Source organism: Eschscholzia californica, unplaced genomic scaffold (genome assembly GCF_041429995.1).
Source record: "Eschscholzia californica isolate CP2 unplaced genomic scaffold, dmEscCali1.0.p SCAF_4, whole genome shotgun sequence".
NCBI classification, from domain to species: domain Eukaryota; kingdom Viridiplantae; phylum Streptophyta; class Magnoliopsida; order Ranunculales; family Papaveraceae; genus Eschscholzia; species Eschscholzia californica.
In genome coordinates this window covers 8,931,270-8,945,549 of record NW_028238461.1, presented here as the reverse complement: position 1 = coordinate 8,945,549, position 14,280 = coordinate 8,931,270, and the positions used below count along the sequence as shown (strand labels likewise).

The 14,280-nt window shown below is 37.0% G+C and overlaps 2 protein-coding genes across 3 annotated transcripts; both read left to right on the top strand.

Annotated features, from left to right (window-relative positions):
• Positions 1-7,447, top strand: LOC147542358 (uncharacterized). 2 transcript variants are annotated; one of them, XM_086634393.1, is made up of 13 exons: positions 1-272; positions 384-509; positions 696-825; positions 928-1,058; positions 1,193-1,337; positions 2,169-2,347; positions 3,105-3,348; positions 3,673-3,771; positions 3,942-4,087; positions 4,160-4,267; positions 4,708-4,796; positions 5,705-6,234; positions 7,252-7,447. In XM_086634393.1, exons 1-12 carry the CDS (start codon positions 204-206, stop codon positions 6,231-6,233), a joined length of 1,995 nt encoding a protein of 664 aa, XP_086490519.1. In that variant the 5' UTR covers positions 1-203; the 3' UTR covers position 6,234; positions 7,252-7,447. The 2 variants fall into 2 exon arrangements, with proteins under 2 accessions (XP_086490519.1, XP_086490518.1); XM_086634392.1 differs by lacking the exon at positions 7,252-7,447 and having other exon boundaries at positions 5,705-6,549.
• Positions 7,448-10,747: 3,300 nt separating this feature from the next.
• On the top strand, positions 10,748-12,662 carry LOC147542357 (xyloglucan endotransglucosylase protein 2-like). The gene is made up of 4 exons (XM_086632212.1): positions 10,748-11,120; positions 11,238-11,545; positions 11,627-11,820; positions 11,927-12,662. Exons 2-4 carry the CDS (start codon positions 11,252-11,254, stop codon positions 12,324-12,326), a joined length of 888 nt encoding a protein of 295 aa, XP_086488338.1. The 5' UTR covers positions 10,748-11,120; positions 11,238-11,251; the 3' UTR covers positions 12,327-12,662.
• Positions 12,663-14,280: the final 1,618 nt, after the last annotated feature.

Genomic DNA, 14,280 nt, shown 5'->3' with positions numbered 1-14,280 from the left:
ATGAAACACAGGATGAGTGGTGGAATGAGCACATCATCAGTCGGAGTGCCCGGGCCCCGTAAGATCTCCGATGCGGCTAACGGTAAGATCTGGTGGGAAAACATTGGGGGCGAATTGTGCCCTTTATCCCGCGCAAAAAGCACATACATAAATGGAGTAAAATTGCCTGTGAGTTTGAAAGATCAATTTGAAAGTGAAGTAAAATGGTTGTTCTCTGTTTCGTTCTCGATCTTCGAACTCTATCGCCTCCGCTTCTCAAAGAATTAAAACAGGTAACTAACAATTCCTTCTCAGATTTGCTCGATTCTTCTTTGTGTTCGAAGATCAATCTCTTTTACTAGTTTTCTCAAAATCTCTACTATTTTCATTTCCCGATCATCCAGTGTTTATTACAGCTCGCGAATCACTACGCCATTTCAACAGGAAGAAGAGGCAAGCAATCGGAGATCCTAACTGATAGAATCGCTTTGTGTTATCTCCTCAACAATACTACTTCTTCCTCCCTTGAGGTACTACTACTACTTTTTTCCTCTCTATTTACTGTGTCCGATCTTCGTTACTTATTACTTGTCTTAATATAATTGTTCTTTTCGCGAAATGATTTAACCTAAATTTGATCTACATGTACACATAAGCAAAATTAGGTTTTTGATTTTTAATGCATTTTGTTTGGTTCATCATATGAACAATTTCAGCTGAAGATTGCATATAGTCCGAGAGGAAATTTTAGTCTACGCGATTTTCATCACGCTGTTAGTAACTTGCCTACTGATGGATATTTACCTGAGTTGGCTGATTCCGTAGTGACTACGATGGGAGGCGGAGGTGAGGAATTCATGTGTTTTCTTTGTAATCTTGTAGCTTTCAGTTGCGTGTAGCTTCTCTCTCTACCTTATGATTCGTGATTTTATCGTTGTAATAGTACAGATGTGGTATTCGCAAAGCTCCTAAGTGAAGAAGTTATATTCTCTTGGGGTGGTAAAGATATTTCGAGAAAGGTGATTTTCATCAGCACTTGCTTGTTAGAGAACTTCGATTCTGCACGGAAGATTCTAATGGTAAGGCATTTAGTATACTACTGACTTTTGAATTTTCTTTCTTAAAAACACCTCTGGATTTCTCAATTTTTTAACGATCATGATTGAATTCTAAATGTACTACTTTGGTTATTACACTATCAATTGACCAACAGGATGCCGCAGATAAATGTGTTTCGGTAGAGTTTGTACTGTTGGAGCAGGAATCATGCCAGCTCAACAACATGTCTGAAGATGTTCAGAAATTCACTAACACAATCTCTGATCTTGAAAATTGTTCTCTTCAAACTCATCTTTTGGGTAAGTGATGTATGTAGATCCATAACAGGTGTTTGCCCAAATTTGAGAATGAGTAGACTTTAAAACTCTTGAAACCAACTTTTATTTGTTGATCTCATAAAAAAGGTGGTTATGCCCTTTAAAAGTGGTCCTTAGACTTGCAAGTTCAGTTTGATAAAAAAAAAAAAACTTCTCTGAACTAACCTGAGTGTATTGGCGTAGCAACCTTGAGCCCTGCAGCCAAACATTATATACTCCAAAGAGTAGCCCCTGCATAATGTCGTTCGACTTGTATGTTATTACCCAATAGTTCGACTCATTGTGAGACGCATTGACGGTTAACCCATGGTATTTAAATTATTGGTCTAGTGATCTCTTGCTGTTTGGTTGAGCTTTTAGGGTAAATGGTTACAACTTACAACCACTTTACTTTTAGTATCAACATGAAGACTCATGGTCATTGATCTAGACTGTTTAAAATCCTGGTGTTTATTTAGGTATCTTCTTTTTAGAAATCTATTGGTTTTAATTGTAATCTAGTTGAGTGCAAAACATGTTGGTTCACTAAATAACTAATATTTAAGGAGAGAGATATATTATCAGGATCAACACCATGCAGCTCAATTAACCATATGAATTAGAGTATGTCCTTATCATAGGGTTTGGAGTGAAATAAATATCTATTCGTTTTTCAGCCTACATTTATTCGTTAGTAAAGATACAGCATAATGAAATTCCATTTAGCAAGAAGTGGTTGTTATTAAACTTCTTAATGTTGCAGACTTAGAAATTTAATTACAGACATGAGGGGAACAATAGATTGGGAATGTACTAAAGATTGTTGGCATGCAGATACTTGGGTAATGTGTGGCCTAGTGAAACGATGGCACCAGGAGCTGAAAGATGACCTTGAGGAACCATTACAGGCTATATTTCACTTTAAGAACCATCTTATAGGTTCAACCAATCAGATCTTCTGCAACTTGATTGCATCTATGAACCATATGATCGATGGGTTTAGTCCGTGTCAGGTAAGATGCTGCTTCTGTCAAGTAGTATAATACAATCATTACAAAGTTCCCAACTATCTGATATTCTCTGCGTAGGTTTAACTAATTCTACCTTGTTCCTGGGTTAATTGAAAAACAATTTCTTAGATACTTCTATAGGTCTCTTATTTTTTTTTTGAGAAATCGACTACGATCTACGTTAGTCGTTACAAGGCATTCATACATCATGAAGATGTGATGAGCACGATAACTGCCTAATTTGAACCATAATGAAAGAGGCCTAAAGCCCGACAATATGAAAGAGGCCTAAAGCCCGACAAGTTTATTATAATATTTACTTTATATATTGCCTAAATTACATGGGATAAATCTTGATGGCAAACTGCTTCCACCGAGACTCGATCCGACGACCTCATGGGCTTAAGAGGGGTGTCCATTTGTTACACCAAAGGGTGGTGGACTATAGGTCTCTTATTTGGGATTAGGTCTACTGGACTACTGGATGATAATTGCTGCATAGTAAGAGTTGAGATTTTTTTTACCGCCGCTTCAGTTTTCCCAAAATATCGATCATGACAAAAATAATCCCTGTAAACTGACTGCCTAAGCATATGCACCGAACTTGCCCCAAGCACCAAGTATATATGACATGACATAAACGTACATAGCATTATGCATCATTTAGAATACTGGCAGATGTCATCTGCCATTGTGAGAAAGCCAATATTTTTCAGTAATTCTTATTGATCAAATTACATTCATCGGGTGCTTAGTGTAGACATGTAGGTGCCATGGCGTTCCCTTAGATGGTTCAGGTGGAAGGAAGGTCAATAGGCCATATCTCTGTCCGATAACACGCCAGGAGCTGGGTACCTGTAATTTGATTGAAAATGCAGTGAGGGTTGGAGACCAAACTATCTTGTTTTTACCTTCTTTCCAGAACTGTCCGAACTCCCAGCGGATATGTTCACCCATCAGCTTCAGTGTTATCGAGCGCACCAACTTGGGTTCTCTGAGTGAAGGTGGACTTCATATTATCTCCCTTGAGCCCCTATTTATTGAACAGTTTGTGAACTTTTTTCTCCTGTTTGGTGTAGGAAGAGCATTTCTGCTTACTCGTCCTTGCGATTCATAAGCTTATTTCAAAAACCAATAAATTAGAAACTAATGGAAGAGATTTTAGGGAGTTATAGATATTAGAGAAATTTTTTCTTTGAGTGCTAGAATTGAACTCCGACTCAACCTACAGATTACTGAATTGATCTCGTCATGCTCCTTTAAACAATAACGCTTTCTTTTTACATGTAAAGAGCTCTTACTTATTTCCTTATGTTGAACATAAATAGGTTTAATAGTTGGGAGTTCCTATATGGTCACTCCATCAGCTTATCAGGAGATAGAAAGTACATCGGATGAATGCGATAAATCTGAACTAAATACTCAAAGTGAGTACGAAAAGAACTTGGTTGTATAGTTCTTTTTTCTTTATATTAATACAAATTGTTCAAAAGAAAAAAACGTGAGTAGAAAATCTCAAAGTTGATGAGCTCTGACTGCTTATGTTCTCTGCTATCTGGTTATAATTGTAATTTTTCACTTATTATCTTCACGACAGTTTTTCAAGCACTGTGTCGAGCACTGCATTCTCTGGATCAAGGTTTAATATGCAGTTCAAACTGCAATCTCGAAACCAAGATGGATGCTACCCTTCAATGCTTTTATATTCTCCAACCTTCAGATAACGGCCCAATGCTACTTAGGGTAAGCGACCTCTCTCTCTCCATCTTTCTTCATATTTCTATCCCCGTATCTCATTTTTTCAAAATTCTGTAGAGGCTAGCAGGGTCAGAGGAAATCCTGCCCTTTCCTGATGTCTTTGGGTTGGTTGACTTCGCTGTACCAGAGGGGATGAAGGACTCCATTGGGGCCTCTTTATCAAGGGTAGGTAGGATTTCATTTCCTATGAATTTGAATAATAACTAATTTCATTGGGGTCTCTGTTTTGCTTTCCATTTTTGTTAAATTTATGTTCTTGTACACAAAGATGTCACTAAAAAATTTATCCCCTCTAAGAATTTGGTACCATAGAAAAGGAATTTTTTTTGTATCTTATGGACTTCTAGGTTTGGTGTTAATGCCGCTTATGAACGTACGTAGTTGATGGTATCCAGTCAGCAACAACTTACCATGCAGAGCCCATGTGAAAAAACTACATATTCGAAACCATAATGCTAAAACTAAACGTTTGTACTTGGAATTAGATAGTTGGTTTAGTCTAATCAAGGAATACGATAATCAGCTTATGTCATCCCTGTTGATTCTTTTTTTTCGCTATTTGACTGGGCGCAACTTGAACTTCATTTCTACTCCCTTCTTTTCAGATGGAACTAAGGGATTACAACCCTCTTATGCATGAGAGAGGCTTCCATCCAAAGCTCAACTTGCTTGTAAAGGAGAGCTTACAGTTTGGGTAATCATTTATAGTCTCCTTCTTAACGTATGTTTCTACGTTAAGTTGTTAATTACCTTCTGTGGTAATTCACCCTTAACTGCATGAACAAAAAAATTTCTTTAGCCTAGTTATTAAGGTCCCAATAGAACTCTTGGATTTTGGATTTATTTGTAGTACTGGCTATTGAGGTTGTTGCTTCAGTACTCTGACCTAAGGTAATTCACTTTTGCCTGCTTAAAAAAGAAGCTTTGCATTATTACTAATAAGGTTTTGGGAGTACTCTTGGATCTTGGGTTTATCCTTAGTGAACCACAAAATCAACCAACCATAACTTCCTCATCTTTGTACCTAAGCTGCTAGACTAAGCCTTAGAGTCTATGATATGACGATCTTATGTTTGTCAGTAGTAGAACATCTTCAATAAATTAATGAAGGGCCTCCCCTTTTATTCAATTTATTCAGTAGAAGGGTTTGAATCCTCCCAAGTCAAAGCCTAAAGAGACTAGAAAGAATCTCGAAACTCAAGTTCCAATCATACTTTTCTATCGGTTGTCTGGAGTGTATACAGTGTAGATCTAAACTAGAATCGCTTGTTGATGATGTACTGAGCTTAGGAACTGTTTAACATAAGCCATCTTTAATCCACTAACCAATCTTTGCAAGTATGAAGAATTCATAATTCGATAACCTACCATTGCTGCTAAGTTCATCCTGTAATTTTGTGAGTCCATCTAGCCAAATCAATCTTGATTTTATGGTTGTACTTTTTAATAGATTTTGGCTCCATCATGAATGACCAATACTAGATCACAAAGATGTGCACTCAATATGAAAGTTTGCACTCTTTTAGGTTCTAAATTCTAGCTGTATGGTTTCTAATCTTGAAATCTAGATGAACTTAACAGTGTTAAGGTATGAATTTTCAGGTCCATACCACCAAAACGAAATGAGATTACCCCTGGATTCAGTTCACCAAGGGCAAATCCTCCAGCTACGAAGAATATTATTTCATCAACAACTGTATCCGGTCAAGAAGAAGACAATACACCGCAACCGACCCAGATGAGAAGAGAAGTTAAGAGTGCTGATTGCATCGCAGAAGAATGGGAACAGTTGATTGTGGACGAAGAAGGCAAGATCTATTCACCGACCTGTATATCCAGGCCAAAGATAAAATGTTCGGTCCTATCACCAGTTGATGTTAATAAACAGTTGGATGAGAAAACATCAAGAATCTTGGAGAGATTGGAGGGTCCAAGACAGACAAAGACAAAGGGGAGTGGAACTAGTGGCGTATGTGATCGAGGGAGAGACATGACGGCATGTGTGGCAAAAAAGAAGCCTCTGGTTCCATTTCCAGCAAACCATGGAATAGATCAGAACCAGAGTCAGGGTGGGAGCTCAAGCCAACCAATTAGACCCAACTTCCAGAGGCTTAAAAGGAAACAAAGGTAGAGTAGATATTCTTCTACTTCTTCCGATAAGATTTCTTTTTTTTTTCCGATAAGAATTTCTTACTACCAAGATGCATGAAATGATATAGTTAGGTTTTTCCCAACATATCCAGACATGAAGTCACCCTGAACATGAAGTCATGCAAGTGAATTTCATGAGATGGCTTAGTTGTTATAAGACCAACTATGTAGAGCTAAAGCCACATTATTGGTGTTAAATCATGTGTAAGATATAGTCATTCAATGTGATTGTTGCAGTATTGATCAGTAGAAAGAAAAGAAGAAACAATTTAATAGTAGCATTGCTCTTGTCAAAATACTCTCCCATCTAGCCATCTTAGACATTAAACCACATCGATTTTTCTCGGAAACCGAACCCATGTATTCGTGTAACTCATAAAGTGTTACCTATCCCTTTAACTTGGTCAAAAAACAGTTAAATTTTGAAGAAAATTCCCGTGCTATACCAGGAGGAGTTTTCACTTCCAAGGTCAAATTTGATTCATTTGTACATTGAAAACTGTATTCCTTTTTTCGTTTCAATTCAAGACCATGTATTGTATAAAGCATGAAGTGTTTGCTATCATTTGATCGAATAATTGTTAGTTTTGAAGAAAATTTGTGTGGTACGGCTTTCAATTTTTAAAGAAATTTTGTCGGTTTTAGAATCACACAAAATTCGGACGATTCATGTAAAGTAACTTTTCGATCAAGGTCTACAGCTTTTCCGTGAGAAAATCTAGCTTCTAAGGTCCTAGGCAGAATTCCAATGTTTAGACATCTAAAATCACATCAATTATTTTCACTTGTCTTAGACCATGTACTTGTATAAAGCATAAAGTATTTGTTATTCTTAAAGCTGAGACAAAAATTTGGTAGTATTAGCGAATATTCGTGTGGTATACCGTATATATAACCTTTGAATTTTGAAGAAAATTTTGCAGGTCTAGGTACCACACGAAACTCATATCGTTCATGTAAAAATGATTTTTTGATTAATATTCGTAGCTTTTGGTGAGGAATTTGATTTCTAGGCTGAATTCCATAGTTTAGACATTCAAAACTACACCGATATTGTTGTGTTTAAGTTGAGGTCATGTACTCCTGTAAAGCATAATTTGCTGCCCTTTGAGCTTATTGGAAAGTTACAAGTTTTGAAGAAAATTCAAGAAGTAAAACTTTTGAATTTGAAAGGAAATTTGGCTGGTTTCAAAATCGCACGAAATTGGGACTCTTCTATGTAAAATTACTTTCTGATCAAGATCTGCAACTTCACCATAAATAATTTTCATACCGATCCCTAATGTTTAGACATTCAAAACCTCATGGACCTTTTTCGTGTAAAAGCCAAAGTCACGTACGCGTATAAATATAAAATGTTTGCTATCCTTTGAGCTTAAACGAAAATAATTTTGAACAAAAGATTGCGTATAGTCTTAGGAATTTGAAGAAAAATTCGCCAATCTCAAATTGACTTTCTAAATAAGATCCATTATTTTGTCATGAAATTTTATTGTAAGATCGAATTTCATTGTTTAGACGATCAAAACCGCACCACATTTTTTTTGTGATTATATTTGAACATTCATATCAAAAATCCAGTTGGGCCATAGGATTTCAACAACAAAAAAAAAAAGTTCGACCATAGGAAGGGCTAGGGGTGGGATTTTGGCCCGGAACCCGCCCACGACCGTCCTTGTCCGAAAGTTTTGTGACCGTCCGATGCCCGAATCAGTCTGTACCCGCCCGACCGAAAGGGCTTAAGCGGACGGACGCGGACATAAGTCCTTACCGGTGATCCGACCGAGTCCACCCGCTTATATAATCTGCCCGACCGAACCCGTCTATATATCCTACCCGTTATACCCACCCGCCTATATGTTTGATTTTAAGCCTTTAGATTGGTAGGTTTAGATACAGCCGTTAGATTTCAAGAGTAAAAATATATAATCCTATAAATCACTTTTCTTAATTTTGTTTTCGCCTCTCTACTTCTCTGGTCCACCTCTCTTCTAAAATCTCAATATCTCATCAGTAAATCAAGAATCCACTATGCACCGATCGTAATCCATGAGAAGAAGAATATAACTGATCGTAATCTATGAGAAATCTCAATGATTATCTTTTAATTTTATATTCATTTACTTTTTCTAATGGTAAAACGGGAGTTTAGAAAGTTGTATTTAGCTACTAAATAGTTTTAGTTTCGAATAAAAATTTATTTATTTGTTCATTAGCGATCGGTGTCTGACCGACCGATATCCAATTTGTCCGACTATCAAACGGTCACGGACGAACATTTTGTTGGAGAAAAATTTGAAATGTCTATCCGTTTTATCTGGATGTCCGAATGGACACTTCGAATTTGTGCTCGTTCCTCCTAGAACGATTGAGTTAGTTACTATTTTCCACCCGTCCCGACTGATTCCCATCCTTCCCGGCAATAAAAAATGAATTACAGAGAAAAGAGGTGATGATTGGAAAAGGAGGAGACGTTTGGCGTGTTGTGGGGAAGTAGGGAAAAGTGGGAGTGGGGCTGGAGGAGGGGGCCTTAAACTATGGAGAGGGAGTAGGGCAACAACTCATATGCAAAATGGTGTGTCATTTAGTGGGTGATATTGAACATGGGTGACCAATTGAATCAAATGATGATGGTGGGTGAGGCAGTCAGAGCTGAAACCTAGCATGTGATTATTCAGATTTTTGGACTCCCTCTTCTATTCTCTTTCCTCCTATCACACACACATTACAAAGTAGAGGACAGATGAGATATGTGTGTGGGGTCAAACTAGGATACAAAATCTACTCACATTTGACCGACAGGTTTCAACCCTTTATACCTTTTTTTTTTCTTTTCTTTTTTTTTTTTTTTTTTTTGTGGCGAATAAGATAAGGCGCATTTTGATTTGATCTTTTCACATGTGTGAAAAACATTTAACTAGTCATCGTGTAGGGGTGTTTGTATCGGCCTTGAGGGAATAACCAAACTCCTACGATACATTTTCCCACTAATAAGATCTTTTTAAAGAATCATACATAGTAGTATGTCTGCGAGTAGCATGTCTAAAATCCCACCCTTCACATTATGAGAAACTCAAATCCAACCTACCCGATCCGACGGTTTGGATTGACTTACACGATTTGCCCATTACCAATATTCTCTTTGTTGTTGTGATTTTGATTTGTTAATCAGTTAATACAATTATAAGAGGGTGGAGAGCATGTGGTTGGTTAGGTCACCAATGTTGCAAATCCTCTGCCACATTGTTCTTATCTAGGGTTAACTTTCTTAGTCTTGCCAAAAAAATCTACCACAAACAAATATTATGCTTCTCTTTCTTCTTTTCCTTGGTTTGCATTCTAAGGAGTATGAAAAAGAGAAGGTATGTCATTTTAATAATCCATGTGTTTATGGAATCTAACCATGGTCTATCACATGATAAGTTACTCCCTATTTTAATCTCTAGCTAGCTCCATTTTTAAAGCCGAAAAAATAAGCAATATACTATGTTTTATCTTACGAAACTCTCTGGGATGTTGGAAACATAAACTAATTTAGAACGAAGACGTAGAACTTTACCAAATAATCGGTAGAAATGGATATCATAAATTGTAGTTGGATACCTAACTTTCTTGTGACGAGGATTGATATCTAGGTTAAAACACTCTACCACCATTAATGATTATATGATAACACGGTGCTCAATTTTCTAACCATTCAAACAATTTAAAACACCTGGAGTAACTAACTCTAAGAAGGCAGATCCTAGTGTTGGATATAAGAAGGCAGACAAATAAAGCGAGAAGTTAGGGAAATGTGTGGAGGAGGGTAAGCCAAACTTTTAGGTTTGGGATACAACAATGATACTTTGCCCTCTTAGATTTAAGCATCCCGCGTAAAAATAGGGCCAACCCTCTATTTGACCATCCACTTAACCGCCTAAATATTAAGATATGAAGTGAAAAATAGAATTGAGGACAATATGTCACTTCTTGCCTTCTATTTCCTTATTTTATCATCAAACAAACATGCTATACTCCATTTGGCTTGAAAAGTAAGGCCAACTACGGATCGAAAGCTGATGTAGCATTGGCCAGATGATGTAGATAGAGAAATGACATGATGTCGTGCACACCGTCCTTTCGCCCTGTGGTCGACTCCATTTTTTTATTTTTTTTTAGAGGAAATAGCATTTATCTTGTCATAATAAGTTCAAGTAGGCTTGTTTGGATAAAGAAGCTCCAAAGATCATATTGTGCAAGCAGGGAGGGGGGTGGGGGGTCCCCCTCACAAGCTAGACTATGAAGGGCTCTGCTCTGTATGACATAAGAGTCCATGTATTGACCAAACTCTCATCATCATCATAATGAATCAATGAAATCACTTCTCTGTTTGGTAGCTTCTCATACAGTGCTACAGCAGTACCACCCAGCCAGAAGCTGCCTGAGCCATCAGCAGGAGGAGGGGGGGGAAATGGGAAGGGATAAGCAGGCATGCAGCTGTACTCCAATTATACACCTTCCTAATCTCCTCCATTTTAATATTACTAATTTACTATACTATTCTTTCCTTCTTTGACCCCTCCTCAATAGTTTAATTACTTAGTGTACCCCCCCTCCTTCCTCCCTCCCCTCCCCTCGTAGGAGGAGATTGCGCAGAGACATCCCCCTACGCCCTACCTAAACAATAATACAGTACAATATTTTTTTCAAAATAAAGCTATGCCCTTTCCCTTTTTCTTTGCCTACAAAAGGCCTAGCATATCCCCTCATTTTTCTTCACATCACCTCTCTCTCTCTCTCTCACTCTACTCTCTACTCTTCTCTAGGAGGAGCCCCTATCAAATCATATCTAGTCTCTTTCAAGCCTGCTTCAATAACTTTCCAGGTAATAAACAGAGGAGACCCAAATAGATATCTAACTAATTACTAGATCTCCCAACCATATTTCTTCTTTCATCTTTCCTAGTATATATATCATCTTGATTGTGTTGTACTGGTGCAGATTAGATATACAAAATGAGGATGAGATTGTTGTTGTTGTTGGTGGTGGTGGTGGTGATGGCAGTGGTGAGTGGAGCAATGGGTGCTCCACCAAGGAAGCCAGTGAGTGTACCCTTCTCAAGGAACTACTATCCAACATGGGCATTTGACCATATCAAGTACTATAATGGTGGTAGAGACATTCAACTCTCACTTGACAAATACACTGGTACTGGCTTTCAATCAAAAGGCTCCTACTTGTTTGGCCACTTCAGTATGGATATTAAAATGGTTCCGGGGGATTCTGCCGGTACTGTCACCGCCTTCTATGTAAGTTTACGACCGTCTCGATTGTGTTTAATTTGACAATTAATAACTTGTATTAACAAAAATTAATTAATGAATGAACAGCTATCGTCCCAAAACTCAGAGCATGATGAGATAGATTTCGAGTTCTTGGGGAACAGGACAGGACAACCATACATTTTACAAACTAATGTTTTCACTGGTGGATCCGGAAACAGAGAACAAAGGATCTTTCTCTGGTTCGACCCAACAAAAGATTACCACTCTTACTCTATCCTCTGGAACCTCTACCAGATTGTGTAAGCCCTAATTAACCACCCTTTTTCTCTCTAATCCCCCTCTCTCTCTCCCCCCATCATCTTAATCTTATTACTAATTCATATATAATTTTGTTGTATGATGCAGGTTCTTTGTAGATGATGTACCAATCAGGGTATTCAAGAATAGTAAAGATTTGGGAGTTAAATTTCCATTTGACCAACCAATGAAGTTATATTCTAGCTTATGGAACGCGGACGATTGGGCAACAAGAGGTGGGTTGGAGAAGACAGATTGGTCCAAGGCACCATTTGTAGCAGCATACAGAGGGTTCCACATCGACGGCTGCGAAGAGTCGGTGAATGCGAAATTCTGTAAGACACAAGGGAAGAGATGGTGGGATCAAAAGGCATTCCAGGATTTGGATGGGGTTCAATATAGGAAGCTGAGGAATGTAAGACAGAGATACACCATTTACAATTACTGTACAGACAGGGCCAGATTACCCATTATGCCTGCTGAATGCAAGAGAGACAGAGATGTCTAATTAAACATTTCATTTCCGGCCCATTTTCGGTGGGGTTTGAGTTTGGAGGGGCATTATTTAGCTTCTAGTAATTGGCTCTATGTGTGTGTGTTTTTTTTATGTATTATATTTGATTTATTCTAATACTAATATTTACTAATACTACTACTAGTAGTACTGGTATTGGCATGTTCTTCCCTTGAGTAGTAAGTACCTAGGTGCTCTCGAGAATTGGTATTAGAAATTAAGAAACTTGGCGTGGGATTTTTCATTAATCTTGTGGCCGATTTGTATTTATTTTATATTATCCCATATTTTGCTACTAATACATGAGATTAGGTCGGAGACTATTGGTAATCGTGATTTCTTAAGTTAATGCGAGAGATAGAAAGCTCGAAGAATGTGAAAGAGATATACAGTCCCGCTTCGGCCCTTCTCTAATAAAGTAAAACAAAAAATAATTACAGAAACAACGTATGTTTTGTTGGTCCTCCTTTTCGTTCCAAATATTTTATAAACGCTAAAAGGCAAGCCAATGGTAGGACTTTGACATTTTTACCCCTATGCAATTTCTTTAATTTTATTAGTATACAACTATACTTCATCTTTATTGTGAAGCTTTACATTTTATTATCAATAAATAAATTCGAATCAAGTATTAAGTTTGAAAGCGTTACATTACAATTAAATGATACTCGATCAATGTAAAAACAAATGAGCTATATAATCATAAACATCTAAAATGCAAATTTTTTTTTTTTATCATTTTATATCTAATCTTCCTCCTCACTTTGACATTTTGTTGCTTAATTACATCACACTATCAATCCCTGACTGATATTTCTTTTCCACTCATTCCCTAATACACACATTTCAATAAGCAATGGGATCCAATAATAATAGTATCGACGATTTTACAGAGGACCCAGAAGTTAACTTTCTTTTTCTGTAGATTTTATTCATTTCATCTCAGAATCAATAAATGAACGATATGTCACTTGTTAAAGCCAAGTCGACGTGGGCCTATAAATAACAAAAATAAAGTTGCTACTAAGAATTTTAAAGTAATAATTACTTGAGACTTTGTGTACACCATGTGAGATAAGTGAAGTAGTTTGACATTAGTCATGGTCTTTTCATCTGTGATTTTTAGGATCCTTTCATCTTTCTTATTTTCGTCACTGTCTAGTCAATTTCTCTCAATACATGAGTCACTTTACATTCGGAATTCTGCGAACTTACTTATATAACTCTCAAGTATCTGGCCGAGAGGAATAAGATTTTATCCCTGTAAATTTGTGATTGTATCACTTATGAATGAAATATGGTTTCGCGGGTTTAGAAAAAAAAAAAAAAAAATTTCACCTAACTTCCGTCCCTTATTCTTTATTAGGAAATTAAAACTTTATTGGCACCCCCTCTAACCCAAAATTAACTAACTTAATTCAAGGCCATTTAAATTCTTATCCCACAAAAATTTAATCCAAGGGTCCGTTTGATACGTGTGAAAATGTGAGTAAGGAAGTCGTTTTCTCAAGAAATCAGTTTTCCGTGGTTTGGTTTGCCACTTTGTGTAAGAAAATCGATTTCCTAAAAAAAAAAGTAGGCAAATGATCTATTTTTTCCCACTTTTTGAGATGGGAAAGGTGATTTCTCTCTCTCTCTCTCTCTCTTCCTGTAACTCTCTCTCTATTTCTCCTATCGTAACTCTCTCTCTTCATCTTTGTCAACACAAGGGTGTTTTAGGGTTTAATCTCGCCTTTCCCAAATCCTTTATCTAAACGCTCACAAAAAGTAAAAAGTTGTTCTAAGGTTTCCACCATTAAAGGATCAGCAATCACAAACAAATTAAAAAAAAAAAAAAAAAAATCAAGAACAAGAACAAGATGAACAAACTATAACCAAGAACAAATAGAAACCCTAATTCAACCGAGTTTTAAGTCAAGGATGAAGAAGACGAACGGATTACAACAAA

Excerpts from the sequence above, each read along its gene's own strand:
- LOC147542357 (XM_086632212.1), top strand. The coding sequence starts at position 11,252 with ATGAGGATGAGATTGTTGTTGTTGTTGGTGGTGGTGGTGGTGATGGCA. Across the intron at positions 11,546-11,626 it reads GTACTGTCACCGCCTTCTAT|CTATCGTCCCAAAACTCAGA; the intron begins GTAAGTTTACGA and ends ATGAATGAACAG. Across the intron at positions 11,821-11,926 it reads TGGAACCTCTACCAGATTGT|GTTCTTTGTAGATGATGTAC; the intron begins GTAAGCCCTAAT and ends TGTATGATGCAG.
- LOC147542358 (XM_086634393.1), top strand. The coding sequence starts at position 204 with ATGGTTGTTCTCTGTTTCGTTCTCGATCTTCGAACTCTATCGCCTCCG. Across the intron at positions 3,349-3,672 it reads CTTGGGTTCTCTGAGTGAAG|GTTTAATAGTTGGGAGTTCC; the intron begins GTGGACTTCATA and ends GAACATAAATAG. Across the intron at positions 4,797-5,704 it reads AAGGAGAGCTTACAGTTTGG|GTCCATACCACCAAAACGAA; the intron begins GTAATCATTTAT and ends ATGAATTTTCAG.